The sequence below is a fragment of the Malurus melanocephalus genome, unplaced genomic scaffold, assembly GCF_030028575.1.
Source record: "Malurus melanocephalus ecotype Western Australia unplaced genomic scaffold, MMel_1.1 scaffold_543, whole genome shotgun sequence".
In the NCBI taxonomy this organism is placed as follows: domain Eukaryota; kingdom Metazoa; phylum Chordata; class Aves; order Passeriformes; family Maluridae; genus Malurus; species Malurus melanocephalus.
Genome location: NW_026623775.1, coordinates 141,477 through 154,787, shown reverse-complemented (window position 1 = coordinate 154,787; position 13,311 = coordinate 141,477). Strand labels below are relative to the sequence as shown.

General features: G+C 40.2%; 1 protein-coding gene across 1 annotated transcript in view; it reads left to right on the top strand.

Annotated features, from left to right (window-relative positions):
* The first annotated feature begins 6,914 nt into the window (after nucleotides 1-6,914).
* HSBP1 (heat shock factor binding protein 1) overlaps nucleotides 6,915-13,311 on the top strand; it is a 9,910-nt gene continuing 3,513 nt past the window's right edge. The window contains exon 1 of the mRNA XM_057381976.1: nucleotides 6,915-6,938. Within this exon, the coding sequence (XP_057237959.1) occupies nucleotides 6,915-6,938 (24 nt within the window). The remainder of the gene's footprint in view (nucleotides 6,939-13,311) is intronic.

The window sequence follows — 13,311 nt, the reverse complement described above, 5'->3', positions numbered from 1 at the left end:
AAATTAATCGAGGGAACAGTGTTTTATTTCAGGAGCAAATTGTAAAATAATTCACTGACTGCACTGCATAGGCTATGCATTAATTATAGCAGAACTATTTAAAACTTGCATTGGTCAACAATTTTATTTCAAACACACCCAAACACTATTCTGCAGTTATTTTCATCAATTAAGCACATCTGCTGACAGAAATTACACTCAGCATGTCCCTTCTTGTTTTTTTTCCCTCATGAAAGATTTTCTCTCTTTTTTTTKGTTCAGAAAATTATTTGAATACATTGCAGGAATCTATAAATAATGATGAAAACCTAGAAGGTCAAGGAAAAGAAGAAGTACAGCACATTCCCAGTTTTTACTTCTACCAGCAATAAATTATTAGCCACATGTTGAAGTGAAAACTGATAAAAGGCTKATGTAAAAGTCATGTTTCCTAAATRRAATCTGGTTTCTGTGTGGAAAAATGTGCTGAAAGTATTAAATTCCTCCCTGTGACCTGTTTTGATCCTGTAGCAATGTCTGATCTGAATTATGTGGGGCTCTCACCCCTTCCCTGAGCCCCAGACGTGGCACAACACCCAGCAAAGCCCTGAGGAACAGGCTGCAGATCTGCTTGGGAAGCTCCAGTCCTTAATTTGCAATATTAGGATGAAATTTAATACTCTGGGTTACTCTATTTTTATTTTCCTGCATGGCTAAAATGATGCTCACAAGAGAAAGATGAAGAGAAAGAGCCGAGGTGTTTCCCCTCCCTTTGTGCTCCTGTCTTTACCATTTTACTTCTGACAGAAGACAGCTCTCAAAAAATGCACATACATTCAAAAAATGTATTTTCCCCAAAAGTTTAGGGTTCCTGTCATCCCCTTGTGCTCATGGAGGGGGGAAAATCCTAATTCAAAGCTGTAAGAAAGATCTGCAATCAGAACAAYGCCACAGGAACTCGCTCAAAAACCCAAGCCTGGATTATCAGCACGAAGCAAAGTGCCTAAGGAGCACCTCAGCAGATTATTACAGCAGATCCAGCAAGAGGGATAAAAATCCAGCTCGGATTTCATGATTTTCATGCTTGATTCCTGCCACAACAGCAGCTGTAAAAATCCAACAAATATCTAAAAGGGAAGGGATGAAGGAGACCCTTCAGGTGTTTCTCCTGTGAAAGTTGCAGCCTGTTATACCATCAGCAATAAAACATAATCATCCTGAAACAACACCTCACATTTGAATGAAAAGCTCTACTGCTTCATACCTGACAATTTTTCTTTCAGAAAATCATTTAGGATTAATGTATTAGCACAGAACTCCAGACATGCATATAATTAAGTCATAATGCCTTCCCAGATTTCCTGCTTTGCAGTTCCAGTGTTCTGCCAGACATTAACCAGCCAGACGAGCCAACAGGTTTTGTTTCATCTCCTTCAAAATAATTCCAGCAGCTTTCAAGAGACTGGATATTCTCACTGAGAACAAATGGAGCAACACAGAATTTTTCTCCTGCCTGAAGGTCAAGCAGATGAACAACAATTAATGCTGAACTTGCAGAGCAGTGAAACCTCTGTGAGAACCCAAGGATGTTTCACTTTATTTCAGACAAATTGCAGGAGCATTTGCTGCTGTTCCAGCATTTGGTTTTAACGTTGCACCCAGGCCCTCATCCCTCCCCAGACAGACAGAACACAAAACTCTTCCTTAATTCCACAGTTTCTCTTGTTTTCACCTGCCTGTTTGGGAATCACACACTGGGAATTTTTCTCTCATTAGACAAAGTCCAAGAATTTTTTTATTAAAATTCACAACCTTAAAGGCAGCGTGTGAGAAATGCTGAAGGTAATTAGGTTGCACTCATGAATAGAGAATATTAATAAAACAAAAAAAGTGCTTTTATGTTCTTCAATCAACAGCTCTTGTCCTGCCCTTTAAGGGTCTTACACCCTCTTTTAAGGAAATAACCATTAACATTTTCTAATTAAAGTTTCACTTGCAGATCACTGATTTTGAACTGCCTTCACCAGAGCCACAAAGCATGGAACGATCAGACTTCAGCCTTGAGGATCTGCATTTCCAAATCTTTTGTGTTTGCATCAGTTTTACCTTCACCTGGCTGTCCCAAAGCTTTCTGAGCTGTTCCACTCCAAATTATTCACAGCTCTTCTGCCTCTGAGAGACTCCTTTATGAGAATTTCACAAAAAATCAGCTCAGCTGGAAGACTGCAAACTCCAGGAAATTTCAAAGCTTCAGAGAGATGAGAAGCTACGAGCTCATGATTAAAGAAAACGAGATTCATGAATAGAGTCCTACAGCACAATTACTATGATTTTTACAGGATATTTTTAGGAAAGAGAGGGTGAAACCATATAGGCTGAAGGCACTTCATCTGTAATTCCAAGTGGGATGCAGGGGTCGATACCTTGAGTGGGGCTGGCAGGGTTTAGAGCAGCGATTTCCAGAGCTGATCAAGATATGTTATCAGCTCATTAGGGCGTGAGCGTGCATGCTCCAACAAATTAAACTCATTTCATGCTGATACAAAGATATCTGAGGAAAAATTGAAGGTCAAAGAGATTTATCCTGTAAGGGATTTAGAGTTTGAGAAATGTTCCTGCAGAATTTAAAACTCTGTTTTGTTCACAGAATGATGTATTTCTGAGTAAAACTGCGACAAGGGTGCCTTGCTCTGAGTTGTTACACAGCAGTTGTTACACAGTTGGACCCTGCCAGGGATCCAGGGGCAGACACAGCTTTTTGGGCACTCTGTGCCAGGGCCTGCCCACCCTCACAGGGAAGTTTTTATTCCTTAGGTCTCATCTAAATCTCAGTCTCTCAGTTTAAAGCCATTCCTCCTCGTCTCTCATTACATGTTGATTTCCAACAACATTTCCAACTTGAGCTTTTCTGTTTTCTTCCTTTGGTGCTCCAAACACTCAGATTTACACCAGAATCACCTCGAGATCTGTGCTCTGCCTTTATCTTCAGTTCTCCCCTCCTTCATCTCCTTTCAGCCGAGCTTTTCTCTGCCCTGTCCCCAGCAGAGGCAGAACAAAGCTCTGAGCTCCTTTTCCTGAGAAAGCAGCAGAAGCCACACAAACCTGAGCACATTTCCAGGCTCAGCAGAGCATTGAACTCATTCCCAACTGGACACATCCTTCASCTGCTCAAGGTTTCACAGGTTGCCTTGAGCTTCTGAGAGCATTTCCAATGAACAATGAAATCCTTTGGGTAGCTTAGCATGAAGGAAAGGATTGCAAATTAACATWAAGGTTTATTCAGGTTTATCCAGAGGGCAGGAATGGATCCTGCTCTTAAGGGACCCAAAAAAAAAGGCTCCAACTGCACAAAAAGCTCAGTCCCAGCCCTCCTTCACAGCAAATAGATTTGGTCACTGATGTGTGCCTTTCCAGAACGGAAACTCCAGCTAAGAGCTGAAAAGCTTCCTGAGAGCTCCTGGTGAAACAAATGACTTCTCTTTTCATGGGTGAGAACAAGTGGACCAAATTACAGGAGTATTAAAAATCAGTCAAGGATTTCATMATCTCCAGATGCAAATACAATGTGTGCAAACTCAGGGAAAGGCAAACAAATTACTGCTGAAAAGGTGGGTGGAGAGAAACAACAAGAAGAATTGATCTTTAGACCTCAGTCTTTCCTCTGCAGATAAATCTCTGCTGAAATACAACCAGATTAAAAAAAATCTACAAAACAAAAGGGGAGTTCAAGAGCAAACAGGATTTTGATCATCACCCCAACCTGGCCATAGGTTTTTGCTGCATGTGAGGCTGCTGAAAATACTCAATCAAGGTTTGACCTCTTCACTTCTCCTCTGTAGGTCCAGCAAAATGCACCCTGAGTGTGGTACCTGAGAGAGGATGAGTGTCTGGAGCAGGAATTCACCATCACTGCAAAAGCTGAAGAGGGGAGAGTGATTTATTATGAACTTTCTCTCTTCAAAAAATATTTCCTCGTATCACAAAGCATTAATGACATTTTGCAGACCTTTTTCTGTCTGGTCTTGTTGTTTTTGGGTTTTTTTATTTTATAAAACAGCTGTTCTCCTCCAAAGACAACAAATGTWGTTGATTTATGTGCAGCGAGATCARAATTTTAGGTATAAACACCACCTGTAATGAACAGGTTTTATTTCCTTATTTGTTTAGAGATGAACTGGAAGGGTGGACCTTTGAGCTGCTCTAAGAGAATATAAAATAAAACACAGTAAAAACCATCTRTGATGGAGAGGCCTGAAATAACTGAGAATATAAGATTAGAGAATTTACTGGGGAATCAGAAAAAGAGGGAAAACCCCTCCACATTTCTTTTTTTTTTTTTTTCCCTGTAAAAGCAGAAAGTTTAGCCCAAGCTTTTAGCTGGCAGCTAAAGGCAAAGCACCAATTGTTTCTTAGGCTGAATTATCACTACATGTTTCATCAGGATTAAGTAGTATGTTGCTATTAGAGCTGTCAGTGATGCAGGATGGCAGAAGATTGGAAGATTAAACAAAAGCTAATCTCTAGAAAAGTAGGACAAAAGGCTTTTTTTCCTTTTTTTAGGAAAAAGGATCCCCAGGTTCTCAAAAACTGCCTTGRTAAGGTGACATTTTTATCAATAGGTGACTTTTTTCCACATTTACCTCGTGCAAAAAAATGCATTTTCTAGAATGTGTGTGTACAGAACATTGGGGGTCAGGAAGCAGTGGTGTTGGTAATGTTTTTGACAATTTAGCAATAATAGTAATAATAATAATAATAATAATAATAATAATAATAATAATAATAATAATAATAATAATAATAATGATTTTTTCTATAAATCATGCAAGTCTTTTTGCACTGGTGGTCAGAGTCTGACACAGCTGGAAAAGGCTGAAGTCACAATGCTGCAGAGTTTGAAAAGGTGCCATGTCAAAAAAAGCTGTGAAAAAGTGATAATTTATCAAGATATTTAAATAATGTTATTTTTTTTTTTTTAATATTAGAAAGATGGTGAGTTTAGAGCCAACCTCCCACTACAATCCTACATCAGGTTTTTAYATTTATCACATTTTCAGCAACATCTCCCACCAAATTCTCTTTCAGTATCAAAGGCATTCAGGACTGAAAYGATAAATTATAAATACACTTTTTGGTAACATAAAACACAGAGAAACTCCTACAAAATGCATAAGATTTGGAAAGGTGGCTTAAGTTTTGGGTCTTGCAAAGGGATTTTAGCATTTAAGGGACCTTGGAGAGCTATCAGCAAAAAAAAAATCCAGGAGTTTGGCACTCAATTCATGCAGAAAGTTCCAAAAATGGTCTAAAATAGCCTTTGAAATGCATAAATATCTTCAGCAGCACTGAGGAATTTATTTATTGTGCTGTACGACAAAGAGATGCCACTTATTAAGCAGATCTCCTGTAAACTTCCATTAAATATTCTCCTGCACAGGAAGAAACTTCCTCTCCAAGTGGGGGAGACCCACCTAGAACAGGAGCAGCACAAAAATCACAGCCCTGGGAAGGTTTTTTCCAGAAGAGAGCAAAGTTCAAAACATTTCCAATTCATGTCTGAGTGATGTCTTGCTTCCTTCCCCCCAGGCTGCTGAGAGTCCCAATTAAACATCTGCAGCTGCTAAAATTGGGGATTTTTTGGGTCAGGCCCTTCTTTAGGATCCAAGGCAGCTCGGTGGCAGCTGGGGATATCCCCTGGGAGGTTGTGACCAATTCTGGACCCAGCAGTTGGCACTGGGAGCTCTGTGCCCCAGGGAAATTCGGGCAGGGATGCAGTGAAAAAGGATGGAGCAGCACAGGACATCCCCTTGAGCTGAAGGACAGAGCCAGCCTGGACCTCCTGAATTAATTATTTGTAATATTCCTCATCAGCCTGCAGCACACAGCTCTTTGTCCCTGCATATCCCTGTAATCTGCAGGAGGAAAATGTTAAAACCACTTAAAGTGCACAAAACACCGTCCTCGATGGGATTAGGAAAATTACAACAGGTTTAAAAATCCGTGTTCCTTTTATGTCTGTTTTCCTTTGCTCCCCATCTCCTGCACATCCCACTCGTGCTACCTGACTTGTAGCACTTTTTGAGGAACAAAAACCCCATCAGGGCTCAGGRAACCCAGGGGAAGCCTCTTGGATTTGTGATTTCAGTGTTGAAGCATCGTTGAATAAATAATCAAGAGCCTGAGCTGGCTCTAAATTCAGGATGCTCCAGGCTAAGGGCTGCTGTGGAATTTTTATTAATCAGCTCATATATTCACTTGCTAACTCATCTCCTCAGTTCCTCTATGGAGCTCCTCAAAACGAGGGTAACCACTCCTCGGTAATGAACGAGGCTTCTTGCAGAATTTCAGATCTCAAAGTACAAAACTATCAGTGCTACAAAATTCAACATCTGCTGCAAGTCACTCACAGTTAATTATCACAGCTCTTCTGTGATTCCCTAATGAATTTCTCAGGGAAAGAGAGGCAAGGACGGGCTATGTTTGACCTGCAGGGAGATGCCAGAGCTCAAGTTGACAGGAAAATCTGGAAAATGTTCCTCTGGGGTGAGGAGCAAGAATAAAAAAAGTGAGGAAGAACTYAGTGGTTATTCCTGTTTGCAAACAGCCAGTTTGGAAGATGAAAAGCTCCTGCARTCTGAATAAAAATGGCAGAATTGTGTTTTTCCATTGGAAAATAACTTTCCTAACAGATCCGAAATCAGAAGCTCTGTTCAATTTTACAAGCAGCACTCTTATTTCAGTGACTGTTGCTTTCCAAAATCAAAGGTAAGAACAGCATCATTTCCAGGGGGGTTTGGCCAAAATGCACCTGCATTTGTTGGGTGGATGGGGCTGAGAGTCCTTCCACACACAGCACATCTCAAAACCCACACAGGCAGAATTTTCCATTCACATTCATTATTGCAWTTGCAGGAATTGGTGGGAAATCCAAGGAAATGGCCATCACATCCTCAGCTGAGGTAAAACCAGAACTCCACTAAAATAAACAAAACCAACTTTTTTATTTAGAGAATAACTTCTAAAATGAGCTGTGTGAGGTTGTCCTGTGCATCTCGTTTTTAGGGGACAAGAACAATGACAAAGCCATGTCTCATTTTTAACATGTTACCAAAAAAACCACCCCAAGAACCCACTGAAATTATGAGATGATGAAATAATGAAATTACAAAATTATGAAATAGGAATGGCTTCCACCTCATCTCACTCTGTGATTCAGGCCTGRTTATCTGCCTGCTCACTTATTTAAATTTTCTCTGAATAATCATTTTGRCCGACACCGATTCCACGGTATTTTATTATTTTGAGCTCACCATTCACTTGGATAAAGSAGCTGAAGAATTGACTATTAATGTCAAGGCTTCTGGAGTGATGTAACAAAGTGTTTTGTTAACTAAACACACATCAAGAGTTAGAGTTATGGTGGCAATCCTTAGTCTTCCTSAGACAGCTGGAAATTGGAAGCAGCAGAATCTGGAGAATTTTATGATCCTTTTACTGAGCATAAATTAGATATGAAAAATAATTTTCTGCATGCTGATCTACAGTTACTTGAAAATTCAGGCTTGAAAATGGGGATAATTCTTTCAGAGGGCAGACTGATTGTTCTTTCTCCAATCAGTTTGGTTGCCATCCATTACAGCTCCATGGTGGGCAGTTTTTTATCCTGAAAACATTGAGGATTTGTAATCCATTTTTTTCTCCCCACATAATTAAATGCTGTAAGAATTTTTTTCTGTTTTCATCCAAAGCTGCAGTGACTGTTTGGGATCTGAAAACACTCAAAAAAGGACAGCAATCCATCAGGAATGTCCAGCATGGCCTGGAGAAGAGGGAAATACCAAAGGCAAAAATCAGTGGAAAAACCCTTCACCAAAACCCAAACAACCTTACACAACTGGAATTTTTTRGAGGAGATCTGACCAGTGACAAAAAAAATCACAAAACCCAACAAGATGCCATATAGCTCTGTAACTGGGGTCCCAAATTGTCACCATTTCTACAAATCCCTTGTGTCCTTGGCATTAAAAAAGCTGCATTACTATGGCTTTTACTCAGGGTGAGATACATTAATAAGGCTCAACTGAAAGGGCACTAGAAATCAAAAATTTTATGAATTTTATTCCTTGCCTCTGTCAGAGGTCCCAATAACAGGGTTATTCTTTATTTTTTCTTTACTCAATGGCCACAGAAGGAATTCCAGTTCTTCAGTTGTGAATGATTGATTGCTCTCTGTGGTTTCTAATTTTTCCTGAGTAAATATTTCAAGTCCCCCATCTCCGTGCTGTAAAATAAATCATGATATAATTATACCTTGCCAGCATTCCAGAAGAAAAAAAAAAGTGGATTTATTATTTCTGATAAGCAGCCTYGTAACAAGAGAAGCCAGAGCGAGACAAACAAATTAACAACTCCTATCCATGCATTTCATTCCAGATTAAAATGGCTAAACTTGGAATTTAAACCTGATCTGCCTGATTCTGGAGGGTGAAWCAATCTGGAATGGCTAAAAGAGCTCAAACACTTCTGATTTACCCAAGCAAAAGCGTGAAGGTTTCACCCTGAATTCATCCTCAGAGTTAAGAGGCAGAGACTTCTCCTGGATGCTTTCCTGCCCACCCAGCTGCTGGAAAATTTGGGCTTTATTCACCAGCCTTGAGAGACAATAATAATAATAATAATAATAATAATAATAATAATAATAATAATAATAACAACAACAACAACTATTATTATTATTAGCAATAATAGTAATAATAGTAATTGTAGCAATAATAGTCATAATAGTAAGAAGAAGAAAAAATAATAACAATAGCATTAAAAATATAATAATAATATAACAATAATTTTAATAATAAATAATAATATAATAATATCAATAACAGCATAATAAAAATAATAATTACTATTATAAATAATAATAACCCAGCTTTCTGCCCCCTCACCCAGCCAGAACAGCTCTGTGCTTGGCAGCAGCCATGACCCAGACCCTGTGACAGAACTTCATGCCACCAGCAATCTAAATTTACTGTGATAAATGGGATATTTCAGTGACTGCCTAATGATTTCTATTAGGAGGGAGTAAAAGGCAGAGACCTGAAAAACCTAAATCACAATTTCTGTTGCAATTTGAGTGACAATGGGTGAGCTGCATGGAGCAGAACGTCCAAGCTCTCACTGCTTTTCTTCTSCCCAGCCTGTTTTTACCCTGCAATGTTTGATCTGGGAGATATCCCTGGGGAAAATCCTCAAAAAGCAAAGGGAACTGCAGCCTGCAGGATCTGGAATCCCTGCTCTGGACAGCAGGCAGTCTCTCAAGGTGCATTCCTTTCAGCCTTCCAGCCTTTTAAATTGTTTTCTCCTTTGAGAAGTTCTGAATTATGCACCAGTATCTTTTTTAGCAATGGAAAAAACTCATTTTAACCGCTCTGCTCCCTAATCTCGCTGCAATTGTAGCTATTCAAGAATGAAAGGGTCTCAAATTACTTAAAACTCATCAGGAGAACTCTGGGAAATGCTGATTTAAACATCAGATACCAACCTGAGCCACAGACCCTGAACAATAGACTGTGCTAAGGAGATACAGAAAAGAGACTTAATTTCAAATTACCTCATTTAAGCAGACACTTCTCATAATCACCAGCCTAATTCTTCAAGGACTCAGCTCAGTTAAATCATGTCATYGGCCTAGTGTGGTTCCTGCTGTAATTTATTTCTTGCTCATTTTGAAGATGTGGGATCATTAGAACAGCTCTGTGGGATTTTTATTAACTCCTGTGGATGCTTCACGAGGGGAAGGGATGGTAACAATGAGGGGAATGCAGATGTGAAATRATGTGCTTGACAAATCCAGATTTGTGGTGAAAACGCTGCAGAGTTTGGGTTTAGGCTGCGTCCAGTATGAGAAGGGACAAATAACTGTTATAAAAGTAAGGGAAATAGAGGAAAATCCCAAAAAATTCTAATTTTGAATGCAATGAATTACAGAGATTTGTTCAGTCACAGACTGGGGGACTGAGATTCATTCCCAGTGGGTTGAAAATGAAACCTGGGGAGGGCAGGGATGGTGAAGAGCTCCGTGAGAACTCTCTGAGTGCCCCCTGAAAATTCCCATTCATCCAAAGCTTTTACAACTCCACCAATCTCCCAAACTGTGGCYGCCTTCCCTGTCCAGATGATCCTCCAAATATCAACTCAATTCTTTTCTGCTTGCTTCAAAACTTCCTGTTTCGACCMAAAGTGCCAATTTCAGAGCACCGAGGACAATGTAGAGATTGTCACCCCCTAAACCACAAACAGAATTGCTCTGCTGGWGCTCAAACTGCTGCAGCTCTCAATTACAGGGCTGTTATGGCTCACTCTGGGTACATATTGAGAGAATTAAATTTCTGTGCAATGAATCCACAGAAATGTAAAAACCAAATGCTGATTGTCCTGTGAATGGCTYCAAGCTCAGCTCAAGATTAAATAAAAAACAAAGGTAAAGGATGCAGCATCTGAATGGATGGCAATGCCAAGARATAAGTTTACTACATGGAAAAGGAATTTTAGAAGATCCTGTCTTAGCTCTCAACTCTTCAAGGAAATTATAAAAAGATTTGGTGCAAGCCACTGCTAAGCAATTTAATTTTGTAGAAGAGCCACGGTGCGTTGCAGGAGTTCATATAATGGTCAAGGGAAGATCAAAATAATGAAATTTTGACCCCAMAAGATATTTTAAAACATATGATTGGGATAAGGCAATCCCATTATCTGGTTCAAAATCTGATATTACTGAGGAAAGCAGCTAAGGACATTTCAGAGAATGGATCAGCAAGGACCTCGCTGACTGCTAAAAAAAAGTCCAGAGGGCAGAAATTCATCCCTTGGGCTTTGCAAAAAGTCAAAATAACACAGTTGGGGGGACACTGAAACTCCTACATGCATGGGAGGATGGGGAATAGATGGAGATCCCAAAAGAATCCCATAATGACTTCCTGAGGACCTGACATCCTATAAAAGCACTGGAACCCACCAGGATGAGGATGTTTATCAAAAGCATGCAGAATAAATAATAAATGCCACATCCTGTGGTAATCAGACATTCAGAAGTCTCGTTTTCCCTTATGGGAACTATTAACATCATCAAAAATTCAAAATGGCATTRGCCAAACAGAACATTGCAGACATTGCTGCCACAGAGGCCAGTCCTTCTACTGGGGAGGGTTCCCAAGGTGGCACACAAAGATTTTCCTGCCCAATTTTCAGCAACATTTATGACCAAAAAAAAATTCATGGAAGAAGAATCTGAGGGCTGTTATACTTAGCATAAATTTTCCAGCTGAGTGAAGACTCCTTCTGCAGAAAATCCTATTAAAAAGAAAATCCTTGTCCCAAGCTGATGACTTTTTTCCCAAAAGCAGACTTTTAATAACAAAAAAAAAAAGAGTTTTTTATGACAACAGGTTTCTGGTTCCCAATCCAGGCTACTTGAGTGCTAGAGGAAAAGGACTTTTCCATGAAATCCTTCTGCACACTCAATGTTTATGAGAAAAAAAGAGAACCATGGCTACTGAGAAAAGGGAATTTCAGAACTATTTATGCTCTCTTGAAAGTCTGGGACATCATCTCATCCTTCTTGTTTTCCCTGCTCTGTTTGTAARGCCCCAATGTTATCTCWGCCATATTAATGRCTTCCATTTCTCTTTGCATTTCRGATCAGAYTCMTCACCTCMCTCACATCCCCAGACAGAATCTCCTCCTTTCCAGCAATGCTGCAGCATTGATCATTCCATTATCACTCTRTTACACTTAATTTCCTCTTCATCTTTCAAGTCAAACTCCATCCCAGACCACATCAATAGTGCTGGCAACGCCCTGACGGATTACCCTGATGGATTTATGGTGTAAAATCACTTTTGTGTTACCCCAGCACAAGTGAGCTCCCCTAAACTATTCAAATCAGAAAATTGACAAGTGCTCTGAGGTTTTAAAGCTCTCTGATGTGATTTTGTGGCAAGAATTTAACTGGTGCAGCTGGAGTGTTTGATAAAGGACCAGAACTCTGCCAAGTTGGGGACTCTGCTGTGAGCAAAAATCAGCTTTAACATCCACCTGGGCAGCTCCTGCCTCAATTCCTACATGCCCCTCTTTTCTTTAGCTGGCCTAACCCCTTTCAAGTTAGAAAAACATTTGAGAAAATTAATTGATGAGAAATTTTTATTATTTTTTTTTCTGGCAAGGCCCATTCAGGCATTTACAGCAATAACTGCAGGTGCTGGGAGTTTCCTCTGTGTGCTCCCCACACAGTGCTGGTGCAGGGCTGAAGGGATAAATAAAGGAGCAGAATTTGTGATTAACTCTGCACGAGGTTCATGGCAGCAATCAACACAATTGTGAGCAGGGAAACAGCCCCCAGGTTCAGCTGGAGCTTTACTCATGGCTGGCTGAGCCACAGAACCACACAAATAACACYCTGACAAGTGTTGATTCACAGGATTTATCACGTTGTTTCTGGGATTGTTTTCCAGGTCCTGTTCATTTTTGAAATGGGATTCCTCTCCGTTGCCATCGTTCTCTGATTTATGTGTTGCTGACCCTGCTCCAGTGATGTGTTTTGACATTTGGAAATTGATAATATTTTAACYTTAACTCTTCCCTTGGCACCTGTGCATGAACACACAATTTTGGAAACAATTGATAGCTTGAAATGTTCCAGCTCAGAGCAGGGAAATGAGAGCTGACCTCAATGTCCCTTCCAGGTTCTGCTTCCAATGGATTTGTTCCACAGCTGAAGATGCACTAAAAACCTTTCTAAGGCAGAGTAACCAGAATTGTAAGAGTTGAATCTTCCTGCCATGCAATTAGGGCTAGAATTTAATTTAATTTCTTTTGAAACCTTGACCCTTTCCCTTCTATGGTGTCTGCTGTGGGTTCTTCTGAGCAAATTACCTTTTCTGATTCCTGCTCATTCTCACCCCATCCTGACCCAAACTGACCCAAAAGGGAGTGCACTAAACGAAGAAGATCTTGCCTTGGCTTTATTATTATCCCTTGGGGAGAGCAGGGACAGGCTGGGATGTGATCCCATTACCCAGAACTCGATTCCCTAGAGAAACAACCCCAGAGAGTTCTTTCTGATCAGGGTGAGGTGGTTGGATTTCACYGGACATGTCACCAGCATCAGCCAGCTGGGCACTGCACAGTGAATAATTCAGCACAGAGCTGCTCTGTGCCAGGCAAACAGCTTGTTCCAACAGGTTGTAAACAGGTTGTAAAGCAGTTGTGTTTGGGATCCAGGGACCCAGCTGTCTGCAGCCGAGGCACTGCTGAGTGTTTATTGCTTTGTGCTGAATC